The sequence below is a fragment of the Heteronotia binoei genome, chromosome 9 (genome assembly GCF_032191835.1).
Source record: "Heteronotia binoei isolate CCM8104 ecotype False Entrance Well chromosome 9, APGP_CSIRO_Hbin_v1, whole genome shotgun sequence".
NCBI classification, from domain to species: domain Eukaryota; kingdom Metazoa; phylum Chordata; class Lepidosauria; order Squamata; family Gekkonidae; genus Heteronotia; species Heteronotia binoei.
In genome coordinates this window covers 61,054,446-61,078,488 of record NC_083231.1, presented here as the reverse complement: position 1 = coordinate 61,078,488, position 24,043 = coordinate 61,054,446, and the positions used below count along the sequence as shown (strand labels likewise).

At 39.3% G+C, this 24,043-nt stretch overlaps 2 protein-coding genes across 5 annotated transcripts in view; one reads left to right on the top strand and one right to left on the bottom strand.

Annotated features, from left to right (window-relative positions):
- The window catches only part of ANAPC10 (anaphase promoting complex subunit 10), a 47,993-nt gene extending 47,286 nt beyond the window's left edge, over positions 1 to 707 (bottom strand). Inside the window, exon 1 of one of the 4 annotated variants that reach the window (XM_060246697.1) lies at positions 462 to 707. The gene's annotated coding sequence lies outside the window, so the exon portion shown is untranslated. Of the gene's footprint in view, positions 1 to 256 lie in introns of all 4 variants that reach the window. The other 3 variants (XM_060246701.1, XM_060246698.1, XM_060246699.1) reach the window with 3 other exon arrangements.
- ABCE1 (ATP binding cassette subfamily E member 1) lies at positions 671 to 22,794 on the top strand. The gene is made up of 18 exons (XM_060246696.1): positions 671 to 797; positions 6,124 to 6,293; positions 6,845 to 6,930; positions 7,677 to 7,774; positions 9,102 to 9,219; positions 10,382 to 10,519; positions 10,678 to 10,747; positions 12,081 to 12,177; positions 13,188 to 13,277; positions 14,765 to 14,886; positions 15,491 to 15,712; positions 16,806 to 16,865; positions 16,964 to 17,022; positions 17,166 to 17,276; positions 17,362 to 17,504; positions 17,619 to 17,741; positions 21,903 to 22,014; positions 22,344 to 22,794. The coding sequence occupies exons 2-18, from the start codon at positions 6,191 to 6,193 to the stop codon at positions 22,389 to 22,391; spliced, it is 1,800 nt and encodes a 599-aa protein (XP_060102679.1). The 5' UTR covers positions 671 to 797; positions 6,124 to 6,190; the 3' UTR covers positions 22,392 to 22,794.
- Positions 22,795 to 24,043: the final 1,249 nt, after the last annotated feature.

The following is a 24,043-nucleotide window of genomic DNA, read 5'->3' as shown; positions in this document are numbered from 1 at the left end:
TTTATTTTAAAAAAATTACATCGGATTATTTATACCTCTAACAGCTAGATGCTCATTCTGATAGCCATCTTAATCCCCCCCCCTTTTCTTCTCTGAAACGTAAAACAGTGCCCATTCACAAGGCTTTTGGATACATTTTGCATAGCAACTATGCTAGGCTTTGAACTACGATTTTTATTTTGCGCTTCGTTTAATTTTTTTTAAAGAAGATGAGTGATTTGTTTTACATTTAAACCCCATTGTGCGGCCCCTTTACCTGGTGCTAGAGAATTACACGTTTTAAAAAGACATATTCAGGAAGCCAGCCGTGTTAGCCTGAAACACGTTTTTAAAAAAATATTATTATTACGATTTGTTCTGCCTGACAGGTGAAATCTCGGGGGAGGGGAATCGTCCTCCTCACACAGGCAAATGCGGGAACTGCGAGAGATCAGACGAGATGGAACGGAACCGTTACTTACACTTGCAACAGCCGGCGCGATTCAACGCCCCCTCGGGGGCTATAGCCAATTCACAGGCACTTTGTCGCTAGGTAATGACGTCACCACGCCCGTCTCCCTTCTAGCTCACAGTCGCCACTGTGTGTACTTCCGGCGCTCTCTCATGGCTATGTCGGCGGATACTTCATAGACCTTTATCTCTATGGTGAGTGGCACCGGCTCCTCCTTTCGGGGCGGCGGCCATCTTGGCCGGGTGGCAGCGGGAGCACGTTGTCTTCGTGTCCAGCTGTGAGCCCCGCGAGTCTCCCAGTCGCCCTCCTCCGAGACGGGAGATTCGTTCCCTCTTAACCTGCCGTAGTAAGTAGAACCTGGCTGAGGGCGAGATCGGGTCTCCTGGGCTCCTTCTGTCTATTCCGGTGGGGCCGGCTGGACCACAGTAGCAGGGAGTGGTTGGGCCGCAGTTGCCCCAAGGGGAAGGGGCGCGCGCGTGCCTCTTCAGCGCGTATAGGAGCCCCTAGTCCGCATATGCTCGTCGGTAGGGCGCTCCCTGACAAACCTGGAAACGTTTGTGAGCGGCCTGGCCTTCTCCCCCTGTCGCCAGAGGCTAATGGGCCTGTTAGCAGTCTTCTTTGCTCCCGTTAATAATGTCTTTTCTTTTTCGAGCAAGGCACGTCAACCTAAAAATGGCCTGTATGAGCAGAAAATGTACAATGCAAAAGGGCATCAGTTGCTGTTTAAATGTTCGCGTTCAGAGAATCTAAAACAGTTTGCATGGGGTGCTTAACTATAAAAATGTTAAAATTGTAGGCTTTTCACTTCAAGTAGACCTGTAATAATACAGCTACCTGTTGCTTCCTATACTCAGTTTATCACAGATGTTTGTGTTGATGATGTCTCACTGCATACAGATGTCACAGAAATTCCAGTCTGTTTTAACCTGTTTTCTTACTATAATATTCCCGTAATACTGCTGCCATCTTTAGAGTGAAAGAGAAGCAGTTTGTGCTGGTAAAGTAAGACCTATTTGAGGTATACATTTTAGTGCAAAATATATTTTTCCAGAAGAATACATACAGCTTTATCAGCAAATATGTACTTCAACTGCTGCCTCTTGCATTCACTGATGCCAATACCACAGATTAGGAAAGGGTCCTTATGCTTTGGCTTCTGTTTGGGAGGATAGGAGGTGTCTTCTAATATGGGCAAACATCAGTCTCTCTGTGTGCATACATGAACTTATGAATTGCTTACTTGAAATTATTTGTAAAAAGACCAGGTATCAGTGTTCCCTTTAAGCTGAATTAGCGTGAGCTAGCTCACAGATTTTTAGTCTCCAGCTCACACATTTTTGTCTTAACTCATGAAGTATGACCCCAGAGTACACTAATTTATGCAGTAGCCGAATCGCTTGCTCACAACTTTAATGCCAGTAGCTCACAAAGTAGAATTTTTGCTCACAAGACTCTGCAGCTTAGAGGACCATTGCCAGATATTTTAATCTGTTGTATTGGAAACAACACTAACACATTTGTTGTATATAATTTCTTGCTCATGTTCAAGACTTGGTCACAATAGCAGATTCTTCAGTATCAAAAAGCAACAGAAGTCTATCACTTAACAGTTCCTGTGATACTAGAATATAGCAAAGAGACCCATGATGTACTGTATTGCTGAAGCTAAGCAAGTATGATTCTTGTCATTGACTAGATGGAGTACATTCTGGCAGTTCTATGGGTTACATGTTATCATGGCTATATGGAAAGCCTGTGTGACAGTGCTGCCTGGGATTAAAAGAAGGGAAGAAAACTGCGTCCTGATTTTTGTGTCTGCAGTTTCTTTTTCCAGAGAGATACTGGTTTTTGTTTTTTCTTAAGGCTTTTGCTTATAAACTCAGGCTGTATGTTACAATGTTCTGACAGGTGCTTAATCTCTTGTCTGTTTCCTGGGTCTCAGAAGGAATTTAAATGGGGGTGTGAGCGGAAATTGTATTTTTTTGTATATGTATACTCTTATTGTTCTGCTATCCAAAAATAGTCAGAGAAATAATACACTTGAAAGAATAGCTTTTCTATGATCCTGAGAATACTTTTATAAACAGAAGATAAGATTCTCTGTTTGGCAGAAATTTTATATGTGTGCAGTATACCAAGGATGGCTGTTGTTATCTCCAGACTTTCTGGGGTCAGAAGTGTATTATATTGCACAAACTGACCACCTTGTGAATTGGTAGGCTCCTTAAAAACATGTTGCTATCTTAGCAATAAGAATGACCTGTTTATGCAGAACATGTACTTGAGCATAGCCTTATGTAAAAATCTGTATGTTAGATATTGCATACAAGTTTTTAAAAAGAGACATGTGGAATAACTTCACCCTCTGAAATATTTTATTACAACAAAACTGTAGGCCAAACTCTTCTAGTTATTCTTCTATGCTCAGTAGTGTGTCTAGCTAGCTGTTCGATAGTATTGAAATATGTATGCTATTATTGGCTTTTAAAGGAAGTGTTCATCAATTAACCATCTCTGCGCTTTCATCTTCCTCTTTCCACAGCTGAAATTTGTATTTGTTACAAATGAGTGAATCCATTGTTGCTTGGAAGTTAACTGGGACAGGAAATTCTACTGCTTATGTGTTGTGAGAGCTTTTTGATTAAAAGGTGAATGAGGTCAATTTTGTAACCGAGATTCAAATATGTTTGAGAATTTGAAGCATAAAAGATTACAATATTTTAATACATAAGCAGTTTGTGGAGTCCAAGAAGAAGTGATGTGTATGTATGCTATAGCACATCCTAAACACTTGTAGGAAATATCAAATTACAAGAGTTTACCTATGAGGCAGGCCTAATGTGGATATCACTTACAAGAACCTGCTCAGAAATATTAAAATATTCCTGTTGTGTTCCCATACTAAATGTACTGATTCCTTTCAAAGTGTGTTCTTTTATCTGGGCAATACAGTAGCACACAATGCTACTATCTAGCATTAGCACATGTAAATGTCTGTTTGGGTCCAAATTTTAGTGACCTAAGCAGTTTTGATTAAAGCTTTCACTGGAGAATTGAGTATTAGTCTGTTCAATTCTTGTAATTCCTGTTTTTCAGGACAGCGCACTTGTGGATAATGAACAGGACAAAAGATGGAAGCTAGGAGTATGCTAGTATTATGTTCACCTTATAATTTTGTAGCATTCATTTCAGAAACCATGGTAAATAAAACACAGTCCTCGAGGATATGAGATAGTTTTTCAAGAGGAGAAAGTGTTGTTGAAAGCATCCTAACCATAAACTTGTTGCCGCTCTTTGCTGTTCCACTATTCTGCACTTCAGTTCCTTCATTACCAGTGTTTTGATTTTACTTTTTTGGGTTTTTTGCCATTGGCTAATATCTGAAATTGAAGGCATTTTGTTTTGTATTATATTAGCCATGCAAACCATAAAACCAACCAAAGCAGAAGGAGATAAAAGTTTAATAATAAAAGCTTAAGACCCACTTTGGGCCAGTTCTCCCTATAAGTCATGTGTGTCTGTTATGGTCCTATAGCTGCCACTGCTGGCTGTTTCCTCTTAAGATTGCTGACCTAGCAGCTATTAGAGTCCATTCATTTCAGTAATGATTTCCATTTTGTGGAGTGGGCTCCCTGAGGAGGTGAAGTTTTTAGGAGGCACTGTAAGAGTGTTTTAGTTTTGCTAGTGCTTTTAGCAGGACTTGGGTTGTAGGCATTTTTTTTCGTGAGGAGAGGTTGTGGTCTTATGGATGGTTCTAGTTTAGAATTGTAAGCTGCCTTGAACCCACAAGAAAAAGCACAGTGTAAATGTTTTAATAAATAAACATTCATCAGAAATGACAAGAATTTCAGTGGAATGTGTGACCTACCATATATGTGCTCTGCATTTTAGAAAAGTTAAATATATTCAGAGGGTAAGGAGGGAAGGACCTTTTCACAAGGTGGGTTACTGTGTGATAATGCAAGTACTGCTCCATATATACAGCAACAAAATAATACTAATTTTATAGCAAAGGATGAATATAAGGCATCCATTCCTTTTCTTGGGTGACAATACTGATGAAAAATAGCTGTCAGCTTCAAGTGACCAAGCAGTGAAAAACATGTATATACCATATTTTTAAGCTAATCAAACCTGCTAGTTTTGCTTTCAATCAGATAGTGTGTTGAATGCTTCGTTTCCATCCACTCATGCATGGGGCACTTACATGTGCACAATATTTTCACTGTTTACCCCGTTCATTGCAGTCCCCCATGTTATACCCTATACTGTTTGTAAGGGTCCATTCATCCCCAGGAGTTGCATTTTAAAGAGTACAGCAGGATGTGAAGGGAAGAGAAGGAGGTATGCAAGGGACAAAACTGTGTTTTATGTGTGTGTTAAGTGTCATTAAGTCACTTCTGACTAATGGTGCCCCTATGAATTAATGCCCTTCAAAATGTCCTGTCATTAACAGCCTTGCAAACTGAGGGCTGTGGCTTCCTTTAATGAGTAAAACCATCTCATGCTGGGTCTTCCTCTTTTCCTACTGCCATCAGCTTTCCTAGCATTATTGTCTTTTCCAGTGATTCTTGTCTTTGTATAATGTGACTGAAGTACAATAGCCTCAGTTTAGTCATTTTAGCTTCTTTGGAGAGTTCAGTTGTGATTTGATCTAAACTAGGGATGGACATGAACTGCACTGGTGGTTCAGTTCATGGCTGAACTACAAACTGATACCTTGGTTCACAAACCAAACCATTTTGTATCAGTTCGTAAACTCTTTTGGCTCCTTACTGTGGTGTGGGTATTTTTGCATTTAAACCCCTGCTTACTGCTCCCCGCAAAAAGCAGTGGCAAGCAGAAAGTGGAGGATTTAGATGGCCCTGAACCATTTAAATCTTGGGTTTTATCTTTTAGGGTATTTTATTGTATGTTTTTTCTTTGCTGTAAACTGCCTTGAGCTCCGTAAGGAAGAAAGGTGGCTAATAAAATACATTAAATAAATCACTTCAGATATTATGCAATACTGACAGAAAAACAATTTGGTTCTAGTCTTGGAAGCATTATAACATTTATTGTATTCTGATAAGTACTCTCTGGAGAATAAGTATGCACTGTGTTGAGCCAGTCTTGGAAAGTGTAACCTCAAAACATACAACACTGAAGGCCATGGGCATAGAGATAGAACAGGGGTGTCGAACTCATTTGTTAACACATTAGAACTTGTTGGTCTTAAAGGTGCTTTCTTTGTATTTCTCCAGTGGGATCCAGGGAACTGGGCAAAGGAAGCCCTGGCTCTTTCCTTCCTTCCCCAGGGGACCAGACTGGAAGGGGAGCCTCACCTAATAGACGGAAAAGAGGCTTGACTCAGTAGCTCTGCGGTGTGATTGAGCAAGCCTTGCAAAGCAAGCTATTATGCATAAAGAAGCAAGAGAAAGGGAGAAGAAAGCAGATGACAGTTGTTTGGGGCCCTCTGCAAGCCTGATTCTGCCCCCAGGCCACATGTTTGACACCCCTGAGATAGAAATAAGAAACTGTGCTCTATCTCCTCCTCAAACACACACAAACATGGACTGCAGTAATAATATACCAAGGATGAGTGGGTTTATTCTTTGACTATATCACTTTATCAAAATGTAGTATTTCTTTGCTCTCATTAATCTTGGGTTTTTTCTTTTGTTTCTATCTAGAATTTGCATTTTCCTCCTCATTTTGGAATCTTTAGTCGATATACATACATAGTTCAAGTTCCTAATTATGGCTGATAAGCTGACAAGAATTGCTATTGTCAACCATGACAAGTGTAAGCCAAAGAAATGTCGCCAGGAATGCAAGAAAAGCTGTCCTGTGGTTCGAATGGGTAAGAAACGTAAAGAAGTTTTATACAAATTCAGTTGTAAATATATAAAATGAGAGTACAAAAATAATTTTGACTATGTATTTTAGACCTGGTTTACATATGCAGTAGAATGTGGAGATAGAGAGGCTGTGAGTGATGGGTTCCAGTTTTAAATGCTCCTTTGGATAAAGATATTTCTGTTCAAATAAAAAACCCTAAAATATCCTAAAGGAAGCTTCTGTCTTGCGTTTGCTTGCTCTGCCCAATTTATATTTTTAGGGAGTTCTAATATGCCAAAATCTGATCCTTCACCTGCCCATGGGGCTGTCCTGTCTACCCTTCAGAATTTCGCCATCTTCCTTTCCCCTGCTCCGCTCTCATCAGTTCTCCCACACATGTAACTCAGACCTTTTACTATGGCATATCATTTGCCATTGTTTTTTTAATTTCTGAATCAGCAGGGTGCAATCAAAGCCATGTAATAAGGGCTCAGGAGTGTAAGTGTAGGCTTTTGAATGACTTATTCACAAATGTACAGTTTCGTATCTTACATTAATATTCTTTTTCACCAGGAAAACTGTGCATAGAAGTAACATCACAGTGCAAAATTGCATGGATTTCTGAAACACTATGTATTGGTTGTGGTATTTGCATTAAGGTAAAGATTATCTCTACTAACTAAAATACTTTTAAAGTTACACATAACACTGGGGCTGCTTGGACTTTACTTCTCATCTCCATCCCTCCCACCTTCATGCCAGGTGAGATCCCTGGAACAGTGTTTTCTTTTTCTCCCTCTCCTACATGTTCAAACAAGCATAGCCCAAGGTCTATTCCTGATATTACCATGTGGGGAGAGCATTCAGAACAGCCCTGTTGTTTTAATTTAGAGGTGAAAAGATACCTTATTACTCTTTAGTCTAAATGAATCCTGCTTTTCAAATACATTCATTGCAACTTTGGTACTTTTTATATAAATTGTATTTTTACTGTTTCATAATTGGGAAATTCCATATTCTTCACTAATATGTGTTGCCTTAACTGTTTCATAGCTTAAATTTTAATGTTTCATAAAATTCTGATGAAACCAGTTGGACATAAATGTATGTTTAATTATGCAATCCTTTGCAGAGTTACTCTAATCTGAACCTACTGCAGTAATTCTTAATAGGATTTCACTGTAAGGGTGCTTAGGACTGAGCTTTGAGAAAGGGATGGGAAATGTTCTGAACATTTTATTCTGTTTGTAAATTAATTTGGAAATAATAGAAAGTGAAAGTAGGTGACATTCAGATATTTAGTACTGATAGTAAATTAGTCATTGTGTTAATTTTTCTTAAATCCTGTAATAGGCTTCCATTTCTTACAGTGCAGTTTAATAAATTCACTTTCTTTATGCAACAGAAATGTCCTTTTGGAGCCTTGTCAATTGTTAACTTACCTAGCAACCTGGAGAGAGAAACAACACACCGATACTGTGCCAATGCCTTCAAACTTCACAGGTATCTTCTATAATCTGTAGAAAATAAATCAAATTTAATATAATTTGAATGTTTGTGCCTCTGGTATGAACTAAATGTATTCACTTACATGTACATTGCTTGGTGTAGAACTGGGTCCCCAACCTTGAGCCTTTTTTAGAGAAGGTGACAAGCACAACCCCAGAATGGCTGCCTGAGATGGTGGAGCCAAACCCAAAATGGCTGCTGTAGGATGTGGAGCCAAATGCATTACCTCCAAGCTCACATTGCAGAAGAATCACAGAAGGGGAATTTTTAAAAATGAAAAAAATCTTGAGGGGAGAGGGAGAAGGGGAAAAGAGAAGGGGGAATAAAAAGGAGTGTGTGGAGAATAGAGTCGCACACTGACTAAGGAAAGCCCAGACACTTACCTGTCATCCTGATCCTCTGGTTTCTGCAGCTGCTGTTGCAACTGTGAAAGGCCCTTTCATTTGAATGAGAGCAGCCAATAATAAGCCCTGTTTTACAATGGCCCCACTTACTTTCTATAAAGCTTGGCGGGTGCCATGATACTGAAGGACACTGCATTGGGGAACCCTAGAGCAAAATTTTGAAAAGCAGATTTAACTTAAGTGTAAAATTCCTTGACTGGAGAAGGTGCTTGGCAAAAAAGATAAAGCATTGTACTGATTCATTTATGGGACCTCATCACTGAGTGCTCCTCTCTTAATTGTTCTTGGACTTTCTAGAGCCCCAGCCTGGAGGAGATAGATTAAAGTAACAATTTCAGTGGCTCTGCAAGCAGTGTTCTGTGGACACACACGTGTGCTCTTTTCACATAGCACTCTCTCCATGTGTAAGCATGAAGATGAGAGCATAGAAGTTTGATTAGGTTATTGATTTTTCAAGCCATTGGTCAACAAAATGGTGTTTGTCCATAGAAAGCCATAGAGAAGCTAGGTCAGTGTCTTCTTTTTGATAGATAGGGAAGTTGCTTTCCTTTCAACTTACAACTGAAGAATAACACTGACTCTGTGCTGGCATAAATGTCCACATCACTTAGAAAGTACAATCAGAGTTTGATTGTTGTTACATTTTAAATAGCAATTTAAGGACACCAGTCTGAATAACAATAAAATGTTCCACAGCATAAGCTTCAGCGAAAGAGAAGTCATTCTTGCCATGCAAGGAGTATGGTGCCCATGCATAGTCTTGAGGGCATGTGGCAAAGGAGCACTGAGAATGTTGCTTTGTATTCCAGTTTCATGTATAAATTTGTCATTTTGAGGTTGAGAGATGAAAACGTAATGAATGAGTGAATATATTATGTCCTGTTTTTTGTGATGCATCCATTTACTGTTGAGTTTAGGTTGCCTATTCCACGTCCTGGAGAAGTGCTGGGATTAGTTGGAACTAATGGTATTGGAAAATCAACTGCCTTGAAGATCTTAGCAGGAAAACAGAAGCCAAACCTTGGGAAGTATGATGTAGGTATTGCAAATAAGTTGTGACATAAAGTACAACGACCTTAATGTCTTATGTTTTGCATTTTTCTTGTGCAAATCAAAACTAGTACAGCTTTCTAGGGGGTAGTAGAAATACTTGGCTTCCAGTAAGTGGATCTCTTACAATTATTGCAAAATAGTCACAGTGTGCAAGGAAATTTTGCTTTCAGTACATTTTTGATTACCACCACTATCCAAAAGCCATATTCCACCCCGCCCCCACACGCACATGCACACAAATGGCTTCTTTGATGTTAGAATGTTAACTATGACTTGCTTATGAATGTAAGTGGGAAAGGGAGGCTGTTATAGGAAGAGGTCATCATAGAGCTCATAGGGTATGTTTTTCCCTCAGTCATTCCTTCACTCTAGGGTCTAGGCAGAATTAGACCTTGTTTCCTGGTACCATTTCACCTCTTACCACGTTGCATTAGCTTGAATGCACATAATGCTGTGTGCAGTTGTATTCATGAAGAATAGGAGTTGGATCCAGCCAGCTTTTATTCTAGTAAAACAGGAAAAAGCCCACCAAAAAGGCTTTTGGAGATCATGGGGCCTGCCTAAATGAAAACCATGTAGGACAGGAGCTGTAATAAGGATATTGAATGAGTAAGGGGAAGAGTTGGCTGAGTATCTGGCTGTAGGTATAGACTGTTTTACTTCAAAATGTGTATCATGCTTGGAAAAAATATTAAATTGTTACATTAGTGCTGACATTTTAATTGTTCTGAAAGAAGTTAGCTATCTGTGAAATAATATTTCAGCAAGCACTAGTACTGCTATATTCTTTAACCTGATTTAGTGTCCATGTTTAGGTTTTTCTAGAAGAATTACGTTTTCAGTGAAAAGATGCAAAGTGACCATTCCTAATAGTACTCTATACAGCATAGATGGACTAAATTAGTTTATTGACTATATATCTTCTGTAGTTTTCTTTAAGTATACCTTCTAAAAAGATTAATTGGCGAGTCTTTGATTACAAATTACAGTGGAAGAACTTAGAGGAGATACAGCAGCAACCAGATAAATGTGGCCCCAAGAACTTTAGCCACTTACTGTCCCTTCACCAACCCTTACAAAAAGTCACTTGACGAGTATATCATGGTTCTGAGGCATGTATTTGTGTTTTAAATCCTCTGTATAGGACCCACCTGACTGGCAGGAAATCTTGACTTACTTTCGAGGATCTGAACTGCAGAACTACTTCACAAAAATCCTGGAAGATGACCTCAAGGCCATCATTAAACCTCAGTATGTGGACCAGATTCCTAAAGCTGCTAAAGTGAGTAAAGCTAAATCCCAGAGGAGATGACAAATTTTCAATAATGCATAAGCAATGAACATTCTTAAAATTGTTAGGAGTAAGCTATATCTAAAACATTTTAGTGATATATCTGAAATGGTGGTTTGAAAGGGCTTCTTGTTACCTTATTGTGACAGGGAACAGTGGGCTCTATACTGGACCGGAAGGATGAGACTGGAACACAGACTATTGTTTGTCAGCAGCTTGGTAAGTGATGTTTTTGTGCAATATATTGGAAAATACACTTCAGTAACTTTACTGATTTTTTTAGAAGATGATACATTTATCACAAGCTATGTTATGTAATTAAAAAATTACTCTGACTGTTGGTCACTTATAAAAAATACTGGGTTTGGTTTTTAGATCTCAACTGGTACATCTCAACTAGGAATGTGCACCCACCCACCCCGGTATTTTTTGAGTTCAGATATATTGAATCTGAAAAATAACAATATTTATTTGATATTCCCGAATCCCAATATTGGTATGGTACTGAGATTTGGAAAATAATTAGGATTGCCAAATTTTTCACACCTTGGACACCTTCTCTAGGTGGCATTTTGCACGCCACTTGGAGAAGGTGCCTTCGGGCACCTTCTCTAAGCAGTGAGTTTTCTCCTGCAGCCCAGTTTAAGCCAGGCTGCTGGAGAGGTGAGCCCTAAGAGCTGCTGTACTGCACGGAGCACATTGCTCCTGGTGGAACAGAAGATCCAGGGCTCGCTTTCTCCTGCATTCCAGTTTGAACTCAGCTGCTGGAGAAGTGAGCCCCATGAGCCTGTAAGTGAACTTGGAAGGCATTTGTAGGACTTGCAGTCCCTTTAAATGCACTTCGACTGCAGCTGTCTGGTTGATCCAAAAATCTTGAATATTTTTGGGATATCCAGGGCTCGCTTTCTCCTGCATTCCAGTTTGAACTCAGCTGCTGGAGAAGTGAGCCCCATGAGCCTGTAAGTGAACTTGGAAGGCATTTGTAGGACTTGCAGTCCCTTTAAATGCACTTCGACTGCAGCTGTCTGGTTGATCCAAAAATCTTGAATATTTTTGGGATATTTCAGGTGGTCCGTTTTTGGATAGCTGATTAAATGGCGCACTTACTAACTGTCTTAAAAAATCTGGAAAACATCAATATGGTATTTTGGGGTTATTTTTTTGTCAGCTCGATTTAGCTGAATGTAGACTTCTGTTCTCAGCATTCTTTTGCAGCTGCATTAATGTTGAGACCTGTATATTTCTAGTAGTAACAGAACCCAAGATTGCACACTAATAGTAGCAGACAATTAACAATAAATAACACTTGTCTTCCATTTGGCTTATGTTCTAAGGTATGCTATGCTTGTTCACCTAAATGCCAAGGAGGAGCTTCAGCATTCATTTCCTTACTGTTGGAAATATGTGTTCACTACCCCATTGTACACTCTTTTGTACAGGTGAAACTAAAATAAAATAAAGGGCACCTACTGGGTTATTTACTGCTCATATAATGTGTGGTGCATGGACTGTTGTACATTTTTGTGTGCCAAAATGTTTAAAATCTTTACAGATTTGACGCATCTTAAAGAACGAAATGTTGAAGATCTGTCAGGAGGAGAACTTCAAAGATTTGCCTGTGCCGTGGTTTGCATTCAAAAAGCTGATATGTATGTATGCAGTTGGTCATTTCAATAAATTCTCTACTATTAGAAATTTCCCCAATGGTTAGAATGGATTTCTTTTTACCTGTGGCTGTGGAATTGTGAGTTTGGGTGTGAGGGTAGAGTCAGCGTTATTTGGCAAGGATGTTTTGATGGCTTGTAATAAACTTCTGGGAGTTTTACTCATTCTGCCATGCGAGCCGGACAGTTTTGCAGTATAGGGTATAATTAGTCTGAGTGTTGTTTCTATAACGTTGAGTCACAGTCCCCACCTTTTTGGGAACATGATGTTCCAGCTTTACTTTGGAATACCATGTTGCCCTTAGGATAAAAAAACAGTGACTAGAGATTTCAGTATTGGCAGATGTCCATCATTAAGTCTAAAAAAATTGGCAACGTTTTGCATGTCATAAAACTTTTTATATTTTTTTAAAACAAGTTTTGATGTGAGAATATTGAAAATAGTACTGATCAGCATGTCTTACATAGCTTGCATGAGAGATGCTCTAGGGGATTGCACAGTTATGCAGACAGTATTTGCCAGTCTTGTTAACAAAGATGGTGTCACAAAGTAACAAAAGCTTTATTGTTGCAGAGTATAGGTACTTAGGTAGTAAGAAGCCATCAGCTCCAGGAAGATGAGCTCATAAAGCAGAACAGTATTTTTTTGGAACACTCACAAAAATAGCAATATAGCAAAACAAAACTGGCATGTCTCACTTTTTTATGTAGCTTCCTGCTGAATCTACCAATTCAAGAACAGCTGTAACAGCTTTCAAAAGATTTTAGTTGCCTTATGAATAGAATTAGGCATGTCTTCTACCATTGCTTGCTTAAAATTTGGTAGAGCCAGATTGTGTTGCTTGGCAGGCTGAACTTCCAGTAGGCCATCCCTGGCTTGCCTAAGAAGATGGCTGAACAAGGGCCCAGATGAAAATGGGAAATTTTGCTACTATTGAGTGTTAGTGTTATTTAGGGATGACTAACATGTTTTTGTGTTTTGTTCCTTGGTATAGCTTCATGTTTGATGAGCCTTCCAGCTACCTAGATGTTAAGCAACGTCTGAAGGCTGCCATCACTATTCGATCACTAATAAATCCAGACAGGTAAGTACTGTATGAGCATAGCCATTCTTTTAACTAAGGAACGGGGGGCGGGGGGGAATCTGTAAATGGATTCTAACTATCTCCGTGTCTTCTCAACAAGTAAAAACTTCTGGACATTTTGGAACCGCAAGGAAAACAAATTTGGGGAAGAATTAAGGAGTTATCTCATTTTTAGTGAGATCTAAAATTTTCTACTTTGAGCATACCAATTCATTATATATAACACCAATAATATTATTGTTTGGTATTGTTAAAAATTATATAATAAATACAGTTGAGTAAAATCAATTATAATTACCCAAGCTGAAAATTGCAACTGCAGATTAGTAGGACTTGGCATTACTCGTTACTGGAAACAATTCCAGAGATTTTGGTACTGAACTTTTTGGGGGGGTAAGTGAAAAACAATTTTGTAATATTCAAAGTCACCCTGAAAATCTAGTCTGTACCTCTATGTATTTCTTTTTAGAATTAAAGATAAGGTAAAGACCATTTGAATAATACATAGTTCTGTTTTAATAAATTGTCAGCTGAAGTAAAGCATGAATTTGTTCTCAAATTCATTCATGTTTCAATAAAAAGACTGGTAGAACTTAGAATGCTGCCAGATTACTATACTAGCAGAAATATCTCTGTTGGTATTAGAGTATTTATAATAAAGTGTTGCTTGGATGTTTGTCAAACATTTTTGCTTCAAATGGACAAAAGGTGAAGGAGTTCATTCACTCCTTTGTAAATCAGGGGTCCCCAACTTTTTTGAGCCTGCAGGTGCTTTTGGGATTCTGACTCAGGGTGATGAACACAGCTACAAAATGGTTGCTATGGGAGGAGGTGCCAACCACACACAGAGACACACAAAGAAGGAGCCCAAGAGCAGGGGACAAAATAAGTCATTTTGTAATGAAGTGAGTAAGTATTATTGTTCCACAGGGCCTGTAAAATGGAACTGTTCTGCCAGGTCTTTGGCTGAGGCAGTGGGCATCCAATAAAACATCTGGTCTCCCCTGATGAAGCTACTACCTTATGAGGCCCAAACTAGAAGATCCTAGAGGCCTAGTGGCACCAACTGAAAACCATGTATATGGATAAATGATAGGATCTGTTTTTAACTTATGCTGCTTTTAATTCTTTTTGCTGTAACTTATTTGATATGTTTTAGACTCTTTTGTGATTTACTGAGCTTGCTTGCAGGAAGGGTGGAACATAAATTGAAACATAAGTACCGGTAAATAAAATGTTAAAAAATACACTGAGAGAATAAAACCAAAATTGTCTTAATCTGCACAGCCAGTCAGATCTCCTTCAGTCAATTGGAGGCCCTGCTAGGCAGGAACACCACCTGGTCCCACCCACTTTCTAAAAACATTTGGTGGACACCAGGGAAGTTGTTAGTGGGCTCCATGGTGCCCATAGTAACCGCATTGAGTACCCCTGCTCCAAATATTTTGACTATTTGAAACTGAAATAAAATTTGTATTGTGTTCCAGATACATTATTGTTGTGGAGCATGACCTGAGTGTGCTGGATTATCTCTCTGACTTTATCTGCTGCTTATATGGCGTGCCAAGTGCTTATGGAGTCGTTACCATGCCTTTTAGTGTAAGAGAAGGTAACTATTATTTCTTTTTTTCTGCTGCATTGTGTTCTATTAATTGCATGTATGTAGAACTAAAAGTACCTCTACTATGGATATTTTAAATATGCTTACAAAGAGCAAAACACTTCCTAGCTTCTTTGCGGCATGCCATACAATGAAGTAGATCAGGGGTGGCCAGCAGTAGCTCTCCAGATGTTTTTTGCCTACAACTCCTATTATCCCCAGCCAGCATGGCCAATGGCTGGGGCTGATGGGAGTTGTAGGTAAAAAACATCTGGAGAGCTACCATTGGCCACCCCTGAAGTAGATGATATTAGACCACCTACTGACTTGAATGGCCTTGGACCCTCCTCTCTATGGTATGATGTTTCTACTTCTTCCCCTTTATGCTGTGCATCTAGGATAGAGTTTGTGGAATAGGGTTTTTTTATGTAAAGGAACAAAAGTAACTTACTTTTATTGTGGTCATCTCCTAACCTTAGATAAAGATTTTTTTTCAGCATGTCATACCATAATGGATCTCTTCACTCTTCTCTCACAGTCAGTTATTCCTCAATATTCTTATTAAATTTGGCACGCTTATTCTGTTTACAAATACAGGCTTCTTTTCTCACAGGCATAAATATATTCCTGGATGGCTACGTTCCCACAGAGAATCTAAGGTTCCGAGATGCATCTCTAGTTTTCAAAGTGGCTGAGACAGCTAATGAAGAAGAAGTTAAGAAGATGTGTATGTATAAATATCCTGGAATGAGAAAAAAGATGGGAGAATTTGAGCTGTCAATTGTTGCAGGAGAATTCACTGACTCTGAGATCATGGTCATGCTGGGTGAAAATGGTAAGTGCAGACTCAGTATTATAGTTGTTCAGGTTTACCTGCATATCAGGTGCCTGACTGAATTATATTGTTTGCTTTTGATCACTTTTGTCCATTTCAGTTATATCTAGGGATAGGCACGAACAGGCTTACAAGCCAGAATTCAGCATAAACTTAGGCCTCCAAACTGATGTTCGGGGAAGGCACATTCCTGAAATATTTATCAGGCTTTTGTCCAATTTTGCAGTTTGGGGTCCATTTAAACCTAACAGCGAGGTGGGTCAGCTGTTAGATTTAAATGGCTGTGAACCATTAAACCTGTGAATGTCCCTCGCCCAAGTGAAGTGAAATGGACAGGTTAAATGGCTGCAAACCATTTAACCCTTCCCAGGCAGTTCCTCTCCCCTTTCTCCCTTGTGCAGGGAATGAAACTCTTCAGTTTGGGTGGAGGCCATTTGGCTTGGTTTGGGGGTCATCCTGAACCAAACTGGGTTTTTTAGGTTCATGCCCATCTCTAGTTATATCAGTCCCAAATACTGTTTACCCTTCAAAATTCCCATGAGTAATAGAGATGGAACACAGAGAAGACTCATTGGTAACACTGAGTATATGGATTGGAAATCAGTATTCTGAAGGGACAGGGGTGGTGCTAATGGTGAATTTTATTAATAAATAACTTATTATTTATTATGGTGCCTGATTTAGAATTGGAAGCATGTGCAATAGGAGCACTACAGTGATGTGTTCTGTGACTTGCCCTGGCTGAAGGCACATAAGCAGCCACATTCTGCACCAAATGAATCTCCAGAATAGTCACTCCAAGTAATCTCATATGCAGCACATGACAATAAACTACAGTATAGCTTTTTATAATAGATGTTAAAGAAAAAAGTTAAATCACTGAACTGGTTATCATCATCTGCTCTTTTTGTAGGAGATTTTAAAATCTAACCATTGCCAGTATCTCCTTTAACTTTTGGTGTAATCGCTATGATATTCTTAAAACTCCAGAGAAAATGCAGTTCTGCAATAGCTTTGGTAATTATATGTAGATCTCTATTTAGGCTAGCCATGTATTAGCCAATAAAGAGTGTTTTCTTGTTTTATCTTTTAGGAACTGGCAAAACTACATTCATTCGCATGCTTGCAGGAAGACTTACACCGGATGATAAAAGTAATTGTTTCGATTGATACACTGTTTGAAACATTTAATTCATTTGTTTTAGCAACGGCTACATGTAGTGTGTGTCTCTCCCTCTCTCTGTTTAACAGGTGAAGTGCCAGTTTTAAATGTTAGTTACAAGCCACAGAAGATCAGCCCTAAGTCTACAGTAAGTGTGGATGCTTTGATTTTTTTTAAAACTCTAGGCATTAGGAATGGAAATGGAGTGCTGCATTAACTATATGTGAATTTATATACTTGTCAAGTCTTTTTGTGTTTCAGTTTCATTCATGCTGAAACTTATTTAAACAGGGAAGTGTACGTCAGCTGCTTCATGAAAAGATTCGAGATGCCTATACGCACCCGCAGTTTGTGACTGACGTAATGAAGCCTCTCCAGATAGAAAATATCATTGATCAAGAGGTATTATCCATAGCATTTTTGCTCAGTTTTTTCACTTGTTGTTAAAACACCAAGTGAACATGGCTTCTAACTTTGCCTTTGATAGGTTCAAACACTGTCTGGTGGTGAACTACAGCGAGTTGCTCTTGCACTCTGTCTTGGGAAGCCTGCTGATGTTTACCTGATAGATGAACCTTCTGCATACCTGGACTCAGAACAACGTTTGATGGCAGCTAGAGTTATCAAACGGTAATCTGGGTAGTCTGGGGGAAGGATACCACTTGGCTGATTTGATTTTTGATGTGTTTGTAAATAGTCACTCTTTTCAAAGAAAGTCTCACCAAATTACTTTTTGTGTTTCAGTTTCATTCTTCATGCTAAAAAAACTGCCTTTGTTGTGGAACATGACTTCATCATGGCTACCTACCTAGCAGATCGTGTTATTGTCTTTGATGGCATTCCATCTAAGAGCACAGTGGCAAACAGGTAATAAGAAACAAGGACAGCAAAGGTTGAAATACAATGCATAACTGCGATGTATGTGCTAGTGTTGCAGTTGTGTATTTGGCTTCCACAGTCTCCAGATAGTTCGGGGGAACAACCATCATTCTTCATCATCATCATTATTTTGCAGCTGGAAAATGGGGTAGGAGCACATGGTGTGTTTTCACTGATGGAAGGATTACCACCTGTGAAGTCTGACCCCCCTCCCCAAACACACACACACACACATATGCAGCAGCAGCAGCATTTTCAGCTGCTGTAGGAAGGGGGGGGAGGAGGTCACATTGTGGGATCCAAGGCATAGATATCACATTTTCAAAACAGGTTTAGATGTAGATGCTTATTCTATGAGACATTCCGTCCCACGGAGCCTATGTAGTCTGCAAACTGGAATGGCCTATGTCATATGAGTGATAGGAGACAATGTGATGATTGGATAATTAATTACTTAATGATAAATCCCCAATCCGCCATTAAGATGATGTGCTCTGATTAAAGTAGAATGAAAGTCACATCCTATTGTAATTTGATTGTAGGAACTGTCACTGGAGGCATTACATGCTTATGTCCTTAAAGTGACAATTAGAGGCAGGTTGGGAATGCTTAAACTTTAATCATTCACGTAGCATAAAGTCTGAGTCCGATGGCACCTTTAAGACCAACAGAGTTTAATTCTGGGTACAAGCTTTCATGTGTGTGCACACTTCATCTGATACCAACACAGCTACCCACCTGAATCTAACTTAGCATGCTAGCCAGTCAGATATCAACCAGTTTGTACCATTGTACAATTGTAAATGATGCTTTTAAGATTTGCTTCCTCTTTATGTGGATTAGTGGAATGTTTGAATAGCAATTTTAAGATTCTAGCATTCTAGTGTCAGTCAAGAGTAATATATTGGAGAACCAACAACATATATGCATATTTAGCATGTTGATCCTGGATGTCCATGAAGCTATAATAACAACTTCATGGACATCCAGGATCAACATGCTAACTTTACAAAGGCCGTGTGCTATATATGAATAAGGTTTTTTCCACTGATGTACACTTTTAGAGTGAAGGACAAAGATAGTATAGCATAATGGTAACTAATGGTAACACTTGAGATAGTTATCTGATGTGTTGTGAATTTAAAGGAAAGTGAGAACATGAAAATAAAGGACAATGTAGAAAGAGAGGCATGAAAAAGAAGGTGTGTTTTGACTGTTATTCTCTGAGACTTGGCAAGTACATAAGGCTATAAAACTTAGAGATAACTAATGTTTTCTTACTTTTGTGCATTTCCAGAGAGAACAGGCCTCTTTTGGGAAAAATTTAGCAAGTGAGATTGTTTTCCTTCAGCTCAGGAATCAGTACTTTGTGTCACATTTCCAAATTTCCAGTATTTAAAATGATTTCTTCTACTTAAGGGCTGCCATTAGAGTTTCTAGAAGTGAACTGTATGTTTTTTGGCTCAGCTATAACTTGCTGGATATTCATTACATGAGGTTTAAACAATATATAAGATCAGGGCCTTTTTGTAGGGAAACTCCCCCCCCAGCAGGAACTCATTTGCATATTAGGTCATACCCCCTGATGCAAAGCCAGCCAGAACTGCATCCCTGTGCATTCCTTCTCAAAAAAAGCCCTGTAAAAAGTGATGATGCCCTCTGAGAATACAGATGGAGGCAAAAAAAAGCCATTGAAATTTCCTTTAGTTGAAAAGTTCCTTTAAATGAAAAGTGCTATGGAACAGCCCATAGAAAAAATATGGAGGTACAGTAGTATTTACAGCCATGGAGTTTTTAAAGAGAAGGAAGGCAAGCATTGGGTTATTCTAAATCAGAGGTGCTGAGTTCATTTGTTACAAGGGCTGGATCTGACATGAATGTGACTTTATTGGGCTGAGCCATGCATGCCATAAAATGTAACGAGGTGCCGGAGATATAGACTTTATAAAGGTGATTCGGTGGCAATATCTGGTGAATGACAATAACAGGCTTGATTGGATTAGGTGTGATATGCAAAGGGGTAGTAAGCATGGAGATACCAGCATTGGTAATGAGATAGGAAACCTAGGCCTCAGTTCCATCCAGGAGGATTCAGTCCAGGATACAAAGAAGAAATGGATTAAGTCTAGCATTAGAAATCACAACATTCAGTTGCTAACCTGAGAGTAGCTGTTTTCTTACAAAGGAATTTCAAAGGGAGATTAGAAAGAGAAGCTACTGAGTTGCAACTGATAATGAAACTCAAGACCATGCATCCTCCTGGACTGAATTAAGAGCTAGTTTCCTGTCATTACCAATGTGTGCTATTATCATGTGGCATCTGAAATCTCTCCACTCTTCAAGCTATAAGAACCAATCCAGGTGTTCAATTCCTAATCAGGAACCGTTTGAAAGAAAATAAATCCAGATAGAACAGAGAAATCCGATCTTTTTTTTAAAAAAAATACTTTTCAGAACAAGCCAAAATAATTTCCTCACTATTTGTCAGAGGAATCCATTCACCAACCATCCCCACCCTCCCTCTGTCCGAAGCTCATACCCAGAATAAAACGTTGTTGGTCTTGAAGCTGCCATTATGGCCTCCAGCTTTGTTTTCTGTCTCTCTTTTTCCTTCTCAAAAAAGGAGGCGCAGCCCTGGAGGAGGAAGCAGAAGCAGGGTGTTTGTGTGTGTGTCTGCAACCGGAAGAGAGAGACAGAGGCTTGTCTTTGTATCTCTCCCACATGAAGCAGGCATAGAGCTGTCAGTGTGCCTTTGTGTGAGTGTGTGTGTGAGAGAGAGAGAGAGAGAGAGGAGGGGGGGAGGGAGGCAAAAGGGAGGAATCTGGAAGCAAAGAGCCACCAAGGGAGCTAGGAAAAAAGCAAGCTACCATGCAGCTAAAAAAGAAAGCAAGAGAAGGAAGTTGCTCGGGCATGATTTGAGCCCTGGGTGGGCCGCATCCTTCCTGTGGGCTGCCTGTTTGACACCCTTGTTCTGAGTTGTTGATTCATAGTGGGGAAACAGGTACAGGAAGCCAGATCTCCATCTGTGTAAGCATGTAGTTGTTCCATTCAAAAGCTGTTTGCCCTGGTGACAAATAGATAAGTGTCTGCATCTCCCATCATATCTTTAAATTCCTTTCATATCTTCATTTTAATACATTTAAAAAATGTGGCAACTCCATTTGCAGCCTGACATTCGTTTTAAGACCTTCACAATGGTTGCTCAGTTGTGTATCAATTTGATTTGAGGTGCTGGTTCTTACTCTTCAAGCTCCCTGGCTAGGGACTCAAATATGAATCCATGCAGCACCCATGATCCTCAGGGTCTTCTGTCCTGCCTCGCAAACTTGTTAAACCTGCTACTGCTCAATTTCAAGCTTTTTCAGCAAAGGACCCTTGTGGTGCAGTGGTCTTCCTGAATGTGTCAGGATGGCACCCACTCACGTTTTAGGCAACATGAAGCAGAGCTTGTAAAGAGGGTAGCTATGTTGTGTCTCATTTGTGTTAACACTGGAGCAAGGTGATATTCTTAGCTATCATAAGAAACCCTGAGACCTTCATGGGAGGGCAGGTGCGCTGAAAATGTGTTTTCTAAAATCAAAGGGATTCTTAAATGTCAGTTGTAAAAATATCCATCCTAACAATGTAAATTGAGCTGATGTCCATTGTTCCCTCTGAGTTAGTTCAGTCTTTTAGCCGCCAGGGTCACACATTTTTGTCTTAGCACAGGACAAATGGCCCCAGAGCAAACTAATTTACAGTGACTCACAACTTTAATGCCAGTAGCTCACAAAAGTAGAATTTTTGCTCACCAAGACTCCATAGTTTAGAAGCAGCATTGCTGATGTCTGGTACTGATGGAAATTTTATGGAACTGAAAGTCAGATTCTTTGATTAACGCCTGCTAATTGTGTATATATGAAATCACTACTTTGCTGCCCATTGTTCAGGAACATTGGCTTGGATTACTGTACAATCCCACTGTGGCTGAAATGCTTATTTCTTATAGCACTTGACACATTCTAAAGTATGAGCTGATGCACAGAATTAAATTACTAATCCTTCTAAGTGGCAGTGAGAATTAAATCCAATATCTTCTTCTAGAGTGGCTTTCATATAATCAGAAGGCTGTTAACTTTCGGGAAGTAATATATACATCTGACTTTTCAGTCCTCAGACTCTCTTGGCTGGCATGAACAAATTTCTGTCTCAGCTTGAGATTACTTTCAGAAGAGATCCAAACAATTACAGACCAAGAATAAACAAACTCAATTCAATCAAGGTAAGAGCAGCAGGCACAGCTAATCCTAATTTGAGTACTTTTTACCTTTCCTGTCAAATTATGGTCTTGGATCCAAAAAATTGTTTTGTTAGCACAGCAGTACGTCTGATGGAATGCCTCTTCCATTTGGAGGAGAGGAGGAAGTTTCATGATCCCCCTCCCCCGCAGACTTCCAGTTTTCCCTCCTCTCTGTTCTTTTAGATTCACTGATCTACAGGAGCACAATTGCATTTGGCACCGAAAGTGGGGGTGGGGGCTCTTGTGCTGCTATGGATAAATTTATCAGTATCTAAGAGAGGAACACTTGCTAAACTTCTTTTCTTTTCTAGGATGTGGAACAGAAGAAAAGTGGGAACTACTTTTTCTTGGATGATTAAAAGAAATGTTAATCAATTTACGAAACTGAAATCTTTGTTATATGAAATGCAATCAGGTTTTAAAATACTGCACTCATTCCAGAGATAAAAATAGTGGTATGGTCATGTAACATCTGCCACCCCACAGCAGTGGCAAGGCCATCTTTTGGATGTAATATTTCAAAGCAGTGACAGCTACCGTTACCATCCCAAGAGACAATGTGCTTTTTCACAACTTGGGGAGATTTGGGTTCAGATGTAACTTATTAATGTACCAAATGCTGACATGTTTCCAAATTTTGTCTTTCAGCTGTTTTCTGTACAAGATGGTTTACAAAAAATGTCAAAATAGAGATTGCTATTTTAAAAAAAAGATTCTCTCAGGCTGAGGGTTTCATAAATAAATGTCCAGCTAAACCTATAATGGTTGATGAACCTGATTATTACCATTCAAATAATATGCAGTCTGCCTGACTGTGAGATTGCTTAGTAGTTATTTTCTCCATATACTTCAGCTTGCCATTCCTAGTTTGATCTTGGCTTTCATTTCTATCAATTCACTATGCAAATATGTTAATTTCTAGCACCAGAAAGACATGGCATAGGGAAACATTCATTTTGACACTGCCATTAAGTGTAGTTCACTTCATACATACAAGTTGAAATTGTGGGATCCTCGAGGTTAAAGCATGCAGCACTGTAAATTTCTGCTTTCACGATTCAGACTTCAGAAGCATGTAGGGTAACAAGAGGAAGGGAAATATTTTCTATTTTTTTCTATTTATTCACTATTGCAGAAGGCTTACCTTACACAAATTTCTGTGGTCTGAGCCTTGAACAGAGTTCGTTAGGGAGGGACAGTGGCTCAGTGGTAGAGCAACTGCTTGGTAAGCAGAAGGTCCCAGGTTCAATCCCCGGCATCTCCAAAAAAGGGTCCAGGCAAAAAGGCGTGAAAAACCTCCGCTTGAGACCCTGGAGAGCCGCTGCCAGTCTGAGTAGATAATACTGACTTTGATGGACCCAGGGTCTGATTCAGTATAAGGCAGCTTCATATGTTCGTTAGCATTTCAGATTGAATGGGGATCTTTCCTGCTGTAATCCGCAGTTTATTATTCTCCTTCCACTTGATCACTTTTGAATATATTACTGAGACCAGTCCCAATACATATCAGGGGATTTATACTGTGCTTTACTCCTAATCCTGGTTTCTTTGCTTAGCCAGACACTACACAATAAAGTTTCACTTAATAACATTACTTAGGAGCTACTGCTGAGAATGAGATTGTTTCTTAAAACTCTTGAGCAAGAATCCCATCTTTTCAGCACACAAAAGAATTCTAACTTGGCGTGACTTTTTAAAAACAAAACCTATACTCAATCTTCCATTGAAACACTTGACACTTTCTGGCAATTTGTAGGAACAAAAGAGAACCTACCTATCCCTTGGCTTCTTTTATACAAATTTACTTTTAGCTGGCTTTCAGTCAACTGAGTCAGAAGTGAAATGTAAAACTGTTAATTCTGATGTTACCTGTTTCCAGCATAATATGATGTACAATCTGGCACTTCATTAGTTTCTGATTTCTGGAAATAACCTATTAAATTATTATACTGTCACTTGGTTTTATTTAAACATTTAGGTCTGACTTGCCAGAATGAAGAATGGTAGGGTG